At 41.9% G+C, this 12,661-nt stretch overlaps 1 protein-coding gene across 1 annotated transcript; it reads left to right on the forward strand.

Annotated features, from left to right (window-relative positions):
- Positions 1–2,498: 2,498 nt before the first annotated feature.
- Positions 2,499–11,144, forward strand: LOC125292200 (nuclear factor 7, brain-like). Its single transcript, XM_048239405.1, has 6 exons — positions 2,499–2,916; positions 5,447–5,542; positions 5,701–5,931; positions 6,163–6,185; positions 6,273–6,391; positions 9,906–11,144. The coding sequence occupies exons 1-6, from the start codon at positions 2,521–2,523 to the stop codon at positions 10,406–10,408; spliced, it is 1,368 nt and encodes a 455-aa protein (XP_048095362.1). The 5' UTR covers positions 2,499–2,520; the 3' UTR covers positions 10,409–11,144.
- Positions 11,145–12,661: the final 1,517 nt, after the last annotated feature.

Genomic DNA, 12,661 nt, shown 5'->3' on the forward strand with positions numbered 1-12,661 from the left:
ACTTGACTTAGTTAGTTATTAAAAATTAATTGATACACTTCTAGAATACTTTGAGCCCTAATGCAGTCAGCCTCTTGTTTGCAGGTAGGCCTACGTTTCATTCCGTTTTCGATGGCAAACGCAAAACAGTGCCAAAACAACCACCAGTGGATAAAAAGAGTATTACACGTGTACTGTTAAGACTTGCCATAGAGAATGAATGGGGGAAATTACGGAAGTTATAGTTTGACGATGTCGTACTCCCATGCGGGCCAGATGCTATATACCGCGGACATGTTTTGGGGGGCCACCCAAAATGAGGTGCGGGCCGTATCCGGCCCGCGGGCCGTAGTTTGGGGACCACTGAATGATTGATGATTTAAGATCTCATATGGGCAGGTGGGCAGGGCGGCATCTTCTCATATGGGCAGGTGGGCAGGGCGGCGTCTTGCTGAGGGTGGCACAAGCGCTCACCAAAAATAAATAAATATATATTTATCTTTAATTTGCATTAATCAGTATTCTATCACTCCTTCAATCGTGTTAGATTAGATTAGATTTTAGATTACAAGGAGGTTTATTTTTCACATATATAGCAATACTAATGTAAAGTGTGTAGTGAAATTTCGTTTGGTGTTCAGCTTTTTCTGTGCAAGTGAAGAAAGAAAGATCAAGAAATATTTTTAATAAATAGCAAGAGAGAATAAAAAGTGCAGTGTGTACAGTCCATGTGCAAGTGTGTAAAAAGTAGCTTATATAGTCTTGTTCAGGATAAGGATTGCTTGAGGATAGAAGCTCCTCCTCAGTCTCTCTGTTCTGGTCTTGTAGCAGCAGAGACGTTTGCCTGACCTCAGTCTTTTGAAAAGTCCATGATCAGGATGTGAGGAGTCCCTACAATACTCTGGGCCCTGGTACATAGTCTTTTCTTGTAGGTCTCCTGCAGGGTAGGGAGAGGTGCTCTGATTCGGCAGATCGCACCACTCTCTGTAGGGCACTGCATTTACGGGCTGTACAGTTCCCATACCAAGTGATGATGCTACTGTCAGGACACTCTCCACAGCTGAGGAGTAAAAGGCCTTCAAGATGGGTGCTGATACTTTGAACTTCCTCAGCTGACATAGGAAGTACAGTCTTTGCCTTGATTTCCTCAGTGTGTGCTGGGTGTTAACAGTCCATGTTAGATCGTCAGTAAGGTGTACTCCCAGATATTTAAAGCTTGTTACTCTCTCCACTGGCAGCCCACTGATCTTTAGTGGAGTGTCATCTCTGCTCTGCTTCTTTGTTTTGCTGACATTCAAAGCGAGGTTGTTGGACTGGCACCACTGGGCTACCTCATCCACCTGGTTCAGATAGGCCTGTTCATTGTTGTTGCTGATCAGGCCCACCACCACTGTGTCATCTGCAAATTTAATGATTGAGGTGTGACTGCTGCTGGCTCTGCAGTCATGGGTGTAGATGTGATACAGCAGAGGACTCAAAACATAGCCCAGCCCTGGGGGGCGCCTGTGCTGATGGTTAAGGTGTCAGATGTCAGACCACCCATCCTGACCACCTGTGATCGGTCAGTGAGGAAGCTGTGAACCCATTTGCAAATGGTGTTGTTTAATCCAAGAGTCTTCATCTTTGTAACCAGAGTGTGGGGGACTATGGTATTGAATGCTGAACTATAGTCAATAAACAGCATTCTCACATACTTCCCCTTTCCTCCCTTGGAGATGGCATCGTCTCTGTTTGTTCTATAGGCAAACTGGAAGGGGTCGAAGGAACTTGGTAAAGATGAAATTCTTCACAAGCTTTTCAAAGCACTTCATCACTGTTGATGTCAGTGCCACTAGGCGGTAGTCATTTAGGCATGATAGGCTTTTGTTTTTGCACAGGTACAATAGTGGACTTCTTAAAGCATGATGGAATGGTAGCTTGAGCCAATGACGTGTTGAAAATATTTAGATTAGATTCAACTTTATCATTGTGCAAAGTACAAGTACAAAGACAACGAAATGCAGTTTGTGTCTAACCAGAAGTGCAAAAAAGCAGAAAAATGAAATGTGATATACAAAGTATAAACAGCCGGTGCATAGACAGGCCAAGATATAGTGCAGTGTAAACAGAAGTATACAGTTGGTTTACAGAAGGTGGCTTACAAATTAAATGTAAAATATGTGCAATGTATTAGCAATAACCTTAGACCAGAATAAATATAGCTATGTAGTATGAAAAATGTATATAATATAACATGTAGAGATATGTGCAATAACATGTAGAGATATGTGCATTGTAGTAGCAGTAACATAAGAATAGTAAGAATAATATAGATATATGCAGTGTATTAACAAAACATATTATAAGAGAAACAGAATAATATTCAGTATGAACCGTATAGACAGATATGTGCTATGACTGCTGGTAGTGTTCTTTTTAATGGACACAATGGCATGCTGCCCTTTGTCTCCACCCATTCCCGTCACCCTATTTTAAGTGGGAGTGACAGACTGATAGACTTCGATAGAAAGCAGCAGCCAGAGGAATTTCACTGGAGAAAAAATGGCTTCAAAACTAGAAAGTGATTTCTCCTGTCCTGTGTGCTGTGACATCTTCAATGACCCCGTTGTCCTCTCCTGTAGCCACAGTATTTGTAAAGTATGTCTGCAGAAGTTCTGGAAGACCAAAGGATCCAGAGAATGTCCACTTTGCAGGAGGAAATCATCAAATCAGTTTCCTCTCCCAAATCTGGTCTTAAAGAACTTGTGTGAGACCTTCTTACAGGAGAGAAGTCAGAGAGCTTCAGCAGGGTCTGAGGTGCTCTGCAGTCTGCACAGTGAGAGACTCAAACTCTTCTGTCTGGAGGATAAACAGCCTGTGTGTCTGGTGTGTCGAGATTCAAGAAAACACACCAACCACAAGTTCCAGCCTATAGATGAAGTCACATCTGACCTTAAGGTGAGGAAAGTTTACAATACAAAGGTTTACGATAATATTATACTAAAAGACAGAACAAACAAAAAAAGCATACACCTTGGCATTTCCTGTCCTCAACATTGGATTATGATTAGTCATTAGGGTTGGGCACCGAAACACGGTTCTAATATGGCACCGGTGCTGACGCAAACGGTAGTAACTGCATCGAATAACAACGTGGATTTCGGTGCCTCATTTCGGTGCTTAAATCGCGTTTTTTTTATTTTTTTTTATACGAGGCATCACTGCATGTCATGCGCCATCTCTACGTCTTGCTCTGATAGCAACACATCCAGATACTGTTAGCTAACATAAACACTGGATGTATAAACCAGAGGGGTGCACCACATAGGCGAGTGGACAGTGTTTGACAGCTTGCATGAGCCCAAGTAGCTTATTTAAAGATATCACAAGCTCCTGTCAAAATCTAGCATTGGGCCTAACTACACACAAGCAAAAGGCTATGAAACAACATCAACAGTATACTACACAATATCCTTGCTAATGCGCTAACTGGCATTTATTTGAAATGTTATCAGCAAAGTAAGGTGAAAACTTTATTTCACAGTGTGTTCTAAACAACACAATGGCATGATATTAATCTTTCATGTGCATGAGGCCCATATAGCATCACAATGAATATGAACATCATGTTAAAAGTTAGCTGGCAAAAACATAAATAGGTTACATACCTGATGTCACTGAGCTGTCAAAGAGGCTAGGAACCATCGCCGTACGTTATTGCTAATTAAACTCAGCTGACTGGTGTTAGCGCATAGCTATATTTGCTGTTAAAATGCCTACTACTAGCGCTGGGAATCTAAACACTTTAACACTACATAATGTAGCCTGATACGTTCAAAACTATTGCGTGTTATGGGAGAAGACATGACATTTCTTGAAGCATTTGGGAACACACTGAATTAACTGGAAAGTAGAGTCCCTGTTAGATTAGCTTGCTTGCAAATGCCGTTGTCCATGACCTGGCAGTTCTATGGCAAGCGGTTTTAACATACCTTATGGCAAACCACCTACACTGGGTAAACCATAGACTATATATTCACCCCTTGCAAGTGGCGTCCGCGTTTTTTTCAGCGCCACAACAAAATAGCCTAGTGGACGGCAAGAACACGAATCAAATCAATGGGTTGTAATGGGACATATAGCACAGCTAGGAGATTATAGTGAGATTTAACCGTAGTAATGCCCTTCCACGACTGTTGGCTTATTGTTTGGAATACAACATCCCATGTTCTTGCATAGATATATTTTGGTTTGTTTTCTTTGTGTTTTGAGAGTATTTCAACCACAATTGCATGCTTATCTCCTCAGTGTATGAAGCACAGCAGCGGTTGCTATAGCAACCATAGACTCTGAACAGGACGGTAGATAGCACTTAGGCAAAGTCTTTGGCAAGATCTGAATGTAAACAGATAATGCCGTTCAAGTTTTTTTTTAATTTCCTATTTCTTTCAATTCTTTAACTTAAGACATGTAAGAAGTAAGTTTATTCGCTGGGCAACGTACAAACTGACGAGTTAGCCCTAGCACTATGAGCTACGATAAACGTTAGCTAGAATAGCTAGCTTCTTATTTCATGTTCTGATATGACATTCTTAACGTTTTGACTATGTTACAACTGATAAAAGCAAGACAAATAAAGTAACCAAATCGCTTTGCAATATTTTAGTCCAGAAATACTTATGGGTGTTCATTTACCATAATGTTAATTACAGTAGCCTAACGTAACGTTATCTCCCCTTGCTGTTACCACCAGTTTTAATAACTTTACATTTCGCGATCATGACCCATTTCCTCTAACAACACCACTGGCATCTTCTTTGACTATCAGACCCCAAACAGCAATACATTGAACTACAAATGACGTTATAGTAATGGTGTTCAGTTCATCATAATCTGTATGACATAATGTAATTTGCCGTCCGTCTCCCATCTTTTTGCCGTCCAGCATGGAGCCGTCACGTGACTTAAGTCACGTGTCTGCAAGGGGTGAATACAGTCTATGGGGTAAACTTGAAAGCAGAGCTTACCATTGTGTGTGCATCCATGGCAAGCTGTTTTAACATTTAAATGTATTATGCATAGGAGCAATGAGATATTGATAGTAAATTGAATATAACAGTTCAATTTCATGTTCAAATTTGTCTTATCAATAAAAAAAGCAATTCATGCTTTAGACCATTTTAATTTAAAAACAAAGTACCGGTTCAGGCACCGACACCGTTTTAAAAGTATCGATTTAGCACCGGTATCGGATAAAACCCAAACGATACCCAACCCTATTAGTCATTGACTGAATTTGGCAAAGGGACACAATGAAAATCATTAACTGATTTTATTGGGTTGATCTTCCGTTGCTCGTTGTAATGGATCTGAATCAAATGTTTCATTAAATAAAACTGTTTAATCAGAACTGAATGGCTGAAGCATAAATAGTTATGCACCCGAACTCACAAACCAAGACTAATAATCACATTCTTTTTAATTCCAGGAGGAAGTGAATAGGAGACTAGGCCCTTTACAGAAGAAGTTGAAGGTCTTTGAAAAGTCAAAACTCACCTTTATCCAATCCATAGAATATATCAAGGTGAAAGCTAAAATTCATATCAGATTTTGCTAATATTACACATCAATTTACACTTCACACATGTTTTTTCTGTTGTTGTATTATAATGTCAAGAAAAACATAGAGAAGTAGATTTTCTAATTAATTAATTATTAACAAGAAACCTTTATGATATTCAGACTCAGGCCTTAAACACAGAGAGGCAGATCAAGGAGGAGTTTAAGAAGCTTCATCAGTTTCTACAAGATGAAGAGTCATCCAGGATAGCTGCACTGAGGAAGGAAAAGAAACAAGCGAGTCAGATGATGAAGGAGAAGATTGAGAAGATGAGCAGAGAGATCTCATCTCTTTCAAACACAATCAGAGTCATAGCAGAGGAGATGAGAGCTGATGATGTCACATTTCTACAGGTAATATGATGTTTGTCTCTTTTAATTATACAGAAGATCTTGGAGCAATTTCGTAAATGGCAGGGACAGACAGACAGATATATACAAACTTTGATCCCGTAAACTGCAGTGTGGCCTTGGGAGTGTCATGCAGTTGAGAGGTAGCCTGTTGTGATATCGTGAAATATCTTATCAGATTATATTATGACTATTAGTTAATATTATTTAATCTATTTGTTTGATATTTTCCAGAACTACAAGAGCACGGTAGAAAGGTGAGTGATCTGCCTCCTGTCTCTCTCTCTTCTCTGTAGTTCTGAACCCAAACCCTCAGCAGCACTGACTCCTGAATGTTATTCCAGAGCCCAGTGCACACTGCAGGATCCAGAGATGGTTTCAGGAGTTCTGATCAATGTGGTAGAGCACCTGGACAATATAAACGCCAAAGTGTGGAAGAAAATGAAAGAGATTGTTAAGCACAGTCAGTAAGAATTTCTCTCTCTCTCTCTCTCTCTCTCTGCTAGTATTTAAAAAATATCACAGCTTGTCAAAACAAGATTTCAGAGTTGGGAAAAGTGCACTGAATATGTTTTTGTTTTATCCATACTGAGAGCAACATTCTGTAGAGATGCAGTTGAGCCATTGATTAACCCCTAAAACTAATCTTACATCTTATCTTAATTGCATGCCAGTGCCTGACTGTTGCGTGGCATTGAGTGCTCTCTGTACACACCGAATCTGTTACACATGCTGCTCTTGCGTCATATTTCTTGTCCAAAAGACCGGTACAGTAGGCACGGCTGAAGTGCCCTTGAGCAAGGCACCTAACCCCTCACTGCTCCCCGAGTGCCGCTGTTGTAGCAGGCAGCTCACTGCACTGGGATTAGTGTGTGCTTCACCTCACTGTGTGTTCACTGTGTGTGCTGAGTGTGTTTCACTAATTCAAGTCAAGTCAAGTCAAGTCAAGTCGGCTTTTATTGTCAATTTCTTTACATGCACTGGTCATACAAAGAATTGAAATTTTGTTTCTTACTTTCCCATGCAGACATAGACATACTTTAAATACAGACATAGACATACTATAGACATAGCCATAGACAATAAACATTAAATTAAAGTGCAAGACTGAAATATAGAACATGTATGTATCAAAATAGAAATATAGGACATATATATATATAAAAAAAAAAAAAAAAAACTTGTGCTTGTGTGACCTGTATATTTACATTGATATGCAGTATGCAGTAATTTCAAGTGTATCAGGCTTGATGTGAAGCAGCAACACGTTAGGCTGCGCAGTCACAGTGCAGTTCCAGGGGGTTAGGGGTAGACAGGATCCTAGTTTCCTAGGTTCCTGGCTGGCTGGTGGGTGGGGGCTGGGGCAGTGATGGGAGAGTGGGTAGAGTGTTCAGCATCCTGATTGCTTGGTGGATGAAGCTACTTGCCAGTCTGGTGGTGGTGGGGAGGAGGCTCCTGTACCGCTTTCCAGAGGGCAGGAGGCTGAACAGTTCGTGTGCAGGGTGGGTTGTATCCTTGACAATCATTAGTGCTTTGGCGGGTGAGGGGTGGTGTAAATGTCCTGCAGGGAGGGGAGTGGTGCTCCAATGATCCTCTTAGCTGTGTTAACAGTGCGCTGGAGGGTCTTCCTGTTCTGATCTGTGCAGCTTCCGCCCCACACTGTGATGCTGCTGGAGACTATGCTCTCCATGGTCCCTCTGTAGAATGTAGTCATGACGGGAGGCGTGGCACTTGCCTTCTTCAATTTGGCGCAAGTAGAGGGCGCTGCTGGGCTTTCTTCGCCAGTGATGCTGTGTTGGTGGTCCAGGAGAGGTCGCCGATGATGTGCACCCCAGAAATGTTGTGCTGCTCACTCTCTCCACAGCATCTCCGTCGATGGACAGTGGTGGCAGTTGTTTGTGGCCTCTCTGAAAGTTGGCAACAATCACCTTGATCTTGCTGACATTTAGCAGGAGGTTGTTGTCTTTGCACCATTTAGCCAGCAGGTCTACTTCTCTGTAGTGAGCCTCATCGCCCTTAGTGATGAGGCCCACCAGTGTTGTGTCGTCCGCAAACTTCACCAGATGGTTGGAGCTGTGAGTGGTTGTACAGTCATGTGTTAGCAGTGTGAAGAGCAGGGGCTGAGCACACACCCTGAGGGCCCCCCGCTCAGGGTCAGAGTGCTTGAGGTGTTGTCCCCCACGTACTGCTTGTGGTCTCTGCAACAGGAAGTCCAGCAGCCAGTTGCAGAGGGAGGTACTGAATCCTAGCTTGTCCAGTTTGCTGATGAGTTGTTGTGGTATTATGGTATTGAATGCTGAACTGAAGTCTATGAACAGCATTCTCACATATGAGTCTTTATTGTCTAAGTGGGTGAGGGCTGGATGGAGGGCAGAGCAGATTGCATCCTCCGTGGATCGTTTGGCTCGGAATGCAAACTGGAAGGGGTCCAGGGTGGGGGGTAGGGTGGCTTTGATGTGTGACATGACTAGCCGTTCGAAGCACTTCATGATTATGGGCGTTTGTGCTACAGGACGGTAGTCATTGAAGCATGATGGTGATGATTTCTTTGGCACGGGTATGATGGTGGCAGTTTTGAAAAGTGATGGGATGACTGCTTGCTCCAGAGAGGTGTTGAAAATGTCTGTAAAAACATCCTTCAGCTCTTCTGCACAGTCCTTCAACACTGACAGTGGACTGCTGTGGACTGCTGAGGGCCAGAGACGGATTGGGATAAATGCAGAGACCAAATTTCCCTCACGGGATCAAAAGAGTATATATACGTATATATATACTTACTTATACTTAAAATAGCAAAACAATGTGAGCAACAGAAAGCACTCTGTTGCGCCCTGTGTCCAGTTAGGACAATCCAATTTAAAACAATGTAATGAAACTGATTTGGTCACTAATGCTCGCATCGCATGCATTTAGGACACGATGGTGGCCTATTTATATGTTTTCTTTTTTTCATGAAAGATTCCATTCATGGCCTTAAAATGGCTTGTATGCATCTCTATTCCCTCAGATGTGGGGACCTAATTTCCTCCGCCCCAATTTCTCTATTCCCCAATGTCCTAATTTCGTCAGGTCCGCTCAGGGTGCAACTAGGGTGCAACTAGTTCAGTTCAGTTCGCCTCTGTTACACTCACCTCCCTAAATCCTCACTCCCATCCTGGTCACGGCACCAATGTCACAAGGTTGGTTCGTTCGCCACTCTCGGGCATCAAACCCGCCACCTCAACACACACCGGCATGGGAGTCAAAACCCATCACCTTGACCGGCATGGGAGTCAAACGCTCTAACCACTGAGCCGAAAAGCCCAGGCTCCCAACTCAGTGGTTAGAAGCGTTCTAAACGTTAGAGGTGTGAGGATTTACACGCGCAATTAGCATGCTAGCTCAGTTCGCCTCAGTTACACCAACACTCCTTCTGCTTGACAATTCAATTTGACATTATCACATCAGCCAGTCCTTGGCAAGGCAACTGAGTAGTGAGACCAAAAGCACATTGATCTGAGTGTTCTAATTAACAAATAATAAAAAGTAAAGTATTATATATATATATATATAAAATATATCCATAAATAGGATTATATATATATATATATATATATATATATTAAAACTATCCAAAAAAGGATTTAACAGGGTGTGATTGAAAAAAAGGAAAGATCTTTGAAAAACTATGAATAGCTGAATGACTGAAATTCTTGTGATGGCAGCGATGAAGGGGTAGGTTGTACAAAAATTGCAACTGCAACAATGATTCGTTATTCTGAAATATCAACTATTTGCATTGTCCATCTAAACCAAAAATACTTCACAAAAAATGTTGAATTATCATCTAAAACTAGACACTCTGTGTTGACGACTACCAAAGACTACCAAATGGATGCGTCAGAAAAGTAAAACGTTGATTTTTGCTTGACCACCAATGACCACCATGGTCAGGTCAGAAAGTCAGGATGTGTTCAGGTGTGTGTTTCTCTCTACAGCTCCTGTGACTCTGAATCCCAGCAGTGCGCACCCAGATCTAATCCTGTCTGAGGATCTGACCAGTGTAACATACAGTCAAAATAACCCACAACGGTTCGATAATTATTGGGCTGTTCTAGGCTGTGAGGGCTTTAACTCTGGGACTCACTGCTGGGATGTGGAGGTTGGAGACAATGCACGCTGGGTCGTGGGTGTGATGGCAGAGTCTACCCAGAGAAAAGGAGACTGTTACTCCAACAGTGGACTGTGGATTGTATGGAATACTGATGGTCAATATGGAGCACGTTCTACACCACGGCCCTCCTCTCTCCTCACAGTGAAGCAGAAACTCCATAGGATCAGAGTGCAGCTGGACTGGGACAGAGGAGAGCTGTCATTCTCTGACCCTGATAATAACAGACACCTACACACCTTCACACACACTTTCACTGAGAGAGTGTTTCCATATTTTGCTAATCGCTGTGAATTCTCTCCTCTGAGGATCTTACCAGAAAAGGTTTAAATAACAGCGGAATAATACTGCCATGGATCATGTGCCTTGGAACAACAGCTGTACACATGGCAGGGCTGAAAAGGGGGATTTTCATTAAGTGTCTGTGGATTGTTATGTGTCTAGAGTGTTATTCCATGATTTTATTTTCTCTATATCAAAAAACGTTCATACGCCTTTCTTCAATTTGTATTTTCTCTAACTGTCATCACAAATGTCAATGTCATAATCATATTAATTTATTTGTCACTTGCATGGGTGTGTACATGTACAAAATGCAGTGAACATGGGGTTTGCAGCCATTCCCCACTGTGTAAAGGAAAGATATTACATGTGAGTATGTATGAAAGTGGAAAGAAGAGCATTAAAGGCACAGTCAGGGATTTTATGCAATTTCAAGCCCATAACATTTTTTGTCACAATCAGCAATCATCTCCTCACGACAGCTAGCTGTCCATTCCGTGATTACACTGTAAAAAATAAACAGCCTCTGTAGGCAGCCCAGGCTCAGAAAACTGGAAACAAACAAAGTGGGGGCAGCCTGTCCCTCAAAGAAAAACAAAACCCTGCATGGAATTTCTCTGGGAATACTGAAGGTAGGGGTGAGGTGTGTTTGGTTTGGTCCTTGTTTAAAATATAATGTACTTTTTTGCACAAAAGCGTCTGCAAATGAATGTAATGTTGCAGTTTGTGTGTCATCCTCTTGGTTAAAATATAATGTACGTTTTTTTTGTTGCACAAAAGTGTTTGCTAATAAATATAAACATAAACACAAACAAATGCAACTTCATGTATAATCCCCGACTGTGCCTTTAATTATGTGTTCATATAGCACGTATGGCCTGAGAGGAAAAAAATCCTTCTCATATTGTTCAGTCCTGAAGGAACAAAGACACTTCCATGATGGCAACTATTAATGTTCATGACAAGGGTGGTAAATGTATTACTATTCATGACAAGGGTGGTAAATGTATCAATGTTCGTGTGCAATAACCCATTCTGACTATGTTAGCTTAGTATAATTCACTGGAGGTGGGTTTCACCGGTTAACCTAGCTCCCTTGTAACCTGGTCTCCCTGAGCTCCTTGACCATCCTTTAGTCTCGGCTACATTAGCTGATGGCTGTCCAGCACCAAGATACAAACTGGTCCACCAGCTCCCTGTTCCCCATCTCCTCTCCAGCGCTAACACTCACTACCACCACAGTCATCTGAGAATCTCTGCAGATTGGGCTGGAGATCTGAGGTGCATAGTGCAAAGAGGGAAGGTGAGAGTCCTGTTCCCAGCGGTGATCCTGGGCTGTTAATCAACTGCACACACACACACACACACGTTGTTGACAGACTTCAGTGAGTCTAGGGAGGTGGTTAACTGAGGACTGAGGTGTACCAATATCAGTCTCTCCAGGACTTCAAAAGTCAATGACAAGGAGCTGTACACAATAAGGATCTAACAGTCAAAGGTCGTCCATCCCACAAGAGAATGAATCCAGAATGGATTGTCTGTCCAATTACAAATCACACCCACAAGAACAGCTGAGCAGCTCAAGTCCACTGGAACAGCTCACACACTGAACACAAGTCCCTCCACTTGGCGGCCATATGGCAGCGCTTTTTGGGCACTCGTCGGGCATGCGCGTGCGCAAGGCTTCACGATCACAACATATGATTGGCACGATGTCTTCACAACAAACCATATGATTGGCTCAATGTATTCACATCACACCACATGATTGGCTCAATGTATTCACATGTCGACGTTTTGCTGAGGAAGGGATGTGATATATGTAGTAACGCCCCATGCATTTCTATGGAGGATTTTTTGAGTGCTGTGTCTCCTCATTATAAAGTCTCTGGCTCAGCTTAGCTAATGTGCCACAACCAGCAGTTGAATCACACCACGGACTAATCAACCAGAAAAAACATTTATGAAGAATGGGTGTCATCTAGTGGTGGTGACCAAGAACTGCAGAAAGTTTGAAAGACAGTATTGTACATGTGGAGAATTAACAAAAAAAGGAAACACAATTTTTTAATTTGTGTTTAATAAAGTTAGATTGTAGGCATTATGTAGGCTACAGCATCTTAAACTAACTCTGTACATGTAGTGAATCAATAGTATATAGACAAATATAAGATAGACAAATATAAGGTCCAAGTTTATTTGTTGCAGGTGCTTTTATCTCAGTCAGCTTTACATTATGAAATTACCTTTCTCCAATCACCCTTCTCATTTGTTTTATTACATGCTGTATTTTATTGTGCA

The sequence above is a fragment of the Alosa alosa genome, chromosome 3, assembly GCF_017589495.1.
Source record: "Alosa alosa isolate M-15738 ecotype Scorff River chromosome 3, AALO_Geno_1.1, whole genome shotgun sequence".
Classification (NCBI taxonomy): domain Eukaryota; kingdom Metazoa; phylum Chordata; class Actinopteri; order Clupeiformes; family Clupeidae; genus Alosa; species Alosa alosa.